The sequence below is a fragment of the Corticium candelabrum genome, chromosome 5 (genome assembly GCF_963422355.1).
Source record: "Corticium candelabrum chromosome 5, ooCorCand1.1, whole genome shotgun sequence".
NCBI classification, from domain to species: domain Eukaryota; kingdom Metazoa; phylum Porifera; class Homoscleromorpha; order Homosclerophorida; family Plakinidae; genus Corticium; species Corticium candelabrum.
In genome coordinates, this window is record NC_085089.1 from 6,076,552 (window position 1) to 6,080,048 (window position 3,497).

At 43.2% G+C, this 3,497-nt stretch overlaps 1 protein-coding gene across 1 annotated transcript in view; it reads left to right on the forward strand.

Annotated features, from left to right (window-relative positions):
- LOC134180300 (kelch-like protein 15) overlaps nucleotides 1-2,417 on the forward strand; it is a 3,187-nt gene extending 770 nt beyond the window's left edge. Inside the window, exon 2 of the mRNA XM_062647429.1 lies at nucleotides 759-2,417. Within this exon, the coding sequence (XP_062503413.1) occupies nucleotides 759-2,179 (1,421 nt within the window). The 3' untranslated portion in view covers nucleotides 2,180-2,417. The remainder of the gene's footprint in view (nucleotides 1-758) is intronic.
- The last annotated feature ends 1,080 nt before the right edge of the window (nucleotides 2,418-3,497 follow it).

The window sequence follows — 3,497 nt, forward strand, 5'->3', positions numbered from 1 at the left end:
TCTACAGTGAAGTAGGCAAGCTATCACTGCTGCTCTAGTTCTTGTTTCACAATTTGTAAAGGCAGATGGTAATACTTCAGCCCAATGCAGTGACATAGGAACCTAGATTTGGTCAAGGTGGCTCACATTTGCCTAGGGGATGTGGCTAGGCAAACAGGCTAAATGTATTCTATTATCACTATTAGCTATATATGCATGCTACACTGCAAAAAATGTAAACCAACACTAACACTATAATGTTAGTTTGGTATGTCATGTCAGTGTTATCAGTTTCTACGTCTGTCATCCCTAAATATTAGCAGGTCACTCGACAGGTATACAGCTAACCTAGTAAAGTTGACTGCATCTTGGCCAAAATCAAAGATTCAAATCGAGCCAAAATAGTGGAGGGGCACGTGCCCCTCTGGCTCCCCGGCTTTGTACGTTTATGTCAATGAAATATGCTAAAGACACAGCAAGGCTTCAACTGGGAAAAATACTAATCCCATTCATGTCGATTGCTGATAAGAGAACTGAAACATGTTTTTGAGAGATTGACTAAGATCATTTATCCAGCTTGTACCATAGCAGAGTAGTAGTGGTATGTAGATGTATTTGGATCTGTATTCCACAATTCTTATATTTAATTTCAGTCATTTTAAAGTAACGTTAATATTAACAGTTGTGCCCAAAAATGTCTCTTGGGGCCACTATTTTTGTCAAATTCGACCGGCAACCCTGCAGAGTATTTGTCTGATGTTAAATTTTGCTGCTTGCAGATGACTGTGAATTTAACAAGTTTCAGAAGATTCCTTATCCCTCTACAGTCATGAAATCATGGGAGTCTTTTTACCGCAACCAAGAAATGGTTGATATCACCTTATTAATTGGCAGTAACAAGACCGAATTCAAAGCTCACAAGGTGGTGCTGTGTGCACACAGTGACGTCTTGAAGACTATGTTGTCTAGTCCAATGAAGGAAGCCCGAGAGAATACAATCGAGTTTCCTGAAGCTGACGAAACAGCATTCGGAGCTCTTCTTGAGTTTTTCTACACAGGAAACGTTCCAGTCGACAAATCCTTTATATGTCAACTCATAAAACTTTGTGATTATCTCCATGTGCCAAATCTCAAACAACACTGTTGCACATGGTTGCCTGACAATATGGTGCCTGAAGATGCGTGTGAATATCTTCTGTTTTCTTCCCAGCCGTCAGCTGACGAGCAGCTCTATAAAAATTGTTTCCAGTGGATCAAAGATCATGCCACTTTAGTTGTTTGCACAGATGGCTTTGCAAAGCACATGACGGCAAAAGAAGTAGAAGAACTTGCTGCTAGTGACGACCTGAATCTCGATGAAATCCAGCTGTTTGAGGGAATCAAGCGATGGATTGAGTATGATGTCTCAAGACACGAAGATGGTATAGACATAGCAAAATATCTGCGCTTGCCAATGATGAACACAAGAGATTTGCTGGGTTGTGTGCAAAGTAGCGGTTTTGTCCAATCCGATGCTATCCTTAGAGCTCTCAAGTACTTGCAGCAACCCTTGGGTCACTTTCCTTATGACATCGACCACTTGTATGTTAACTTACGAGTGCCGTCTGCACGAGTTCCAAGAATTACGCTCTCTTTTACCCGGAAATCACAACAATTAACATCCTCACAACGTCCGTCCATCATTCCTACACATTCCAACCATGCTTTTGTAAGAAGTTCAGAAACACTGCGTACTTCCAAGCCGCTGCGGATTCCAAGTTGTGTTCGAGTTCAGCTCACCACCAAATCAACAGTCAATCGCAAAGTTATAGTTGGACTTCTCATTTTATTATCTGATCAGCAGTATAGGTGTGGAGTGCGGCTGCACGGAGCTACTCTTAGTACGTTTCCTTTGTACAACACCGTGTTGATTCCAACAGGCTGCATTGTGGCATTGAAATTTCACATCACGTCGGATCAAGTCTGCATACATCTCAATGGCGCTGTGATAGCGCAAATAGCCTTGACCACACGATGTTGCTGCTCTTACTTGCCACTGTTTGCGAGATCTCGTAAGCCGTCACAGCCCTCGGGTTCTCACTATATCTTAGACAAAACGGATGGCAAAAAGGATGTCTTTGTGGAGGTTGCAATGGAAGAAATTGAGGATACCGCAAGTGTGTCAGTGAAAGGAGACGTTGCTACCTGCTGCCCAAAATAACACAACCAGACTTAACAATACACTTTGAGTGCGCGTTTTGCAGCATGGTGTAGTCATTGACGTAAACTTACCGTATGTATGTTGAACGTTTATATTACGTGTGTCTAGGGTGAGATGTACCAATACAATGAATGGTACTTAATTTGAGTTACTACAATACTTATGTGAGAAATAGATAGAAAAATGGCTGTAAACACACGAGATACTGTTTTATAAGAACATGTATCAAAATCATGTCACCTCATGCAATTTCCGTGCGCTTTTGGTGTTCAGATTTCTGAGAATCTCGCGAGTTCTCATGATAACCTCAGATAACTATTTGCTGAGCCATACACAAACATAGTGCTCTTTTACGGAAACTATTACGGAGCACGCGGCTCTGCGGCACGGTAAATATGCCTGCGAAGCGGCGAGTGCTCGGCGAACATGACCCGCGGTTACCGCACCGCGGCACGTCTAAAGTATCAGACGGCGTTCTGTTAATTAATATAGGCAACCAATCAGGCACCGACAAAGGTAGAACATGTGTACGTGTTTGTTTATAGACTATACCCTCTGCAGGCCCAGAATAAACCGGTGTCAGAGGAAATTTGACATCCCCCCTGTTTGTTGCATCCTCGATCCGTATTCACTAGGCAATTTGGTATCCCCGAGTCATATATTCTCTGAGGGTCTGAGGCACGCCTGTTGACATCCCTTGGGGAATTTAGTGTCCCGTAGCCGTGTTATGTATACACCGGGCCAATACGATGCTAGACTACAAATCTTGTCCAACACCGACTCGGTCGGCAGTCACGTTTGCTCATCTACATATGTATATACGTTTCTACAAAGAATGACAAGACGATCCGAGCCAAATTATACAAGAAGATCGTGTCGAACTTCGAAGCAGGCGATATTCGGAACAGCTTGACGGACATCTTGCCTGCATGCATGGAGATTCTCCCACGAGCATCTGCGCAAAACAATCTTGCAGCCAGATGCATGTACAGGCTATAGAAGGTGTATCGAGGTCTCGTTGAATGCATGCGGCATTGGCGAGGTTAGCTATACATTGACCAGCACATGGCATGCAAAAAATTGGTATAAAGGGCGTGTTGAGACCGTATCTGGTACAACTAGCCATCAAACCATAGAAAACCCCGTTCGAGAACTGGATCCGCCGGTGTCGCATATTTGCAAATTCTGCAGATTTTTGCAAGCACCCAAATCCCGAAAACCTCTACGCGTTTAATACATGCAATGTCATGTGGAAAGGATATGTTTAGGCTTGATTCTCCATTCATTATAGAGTTGCGGTAGCCCCATAAGCTAAGAT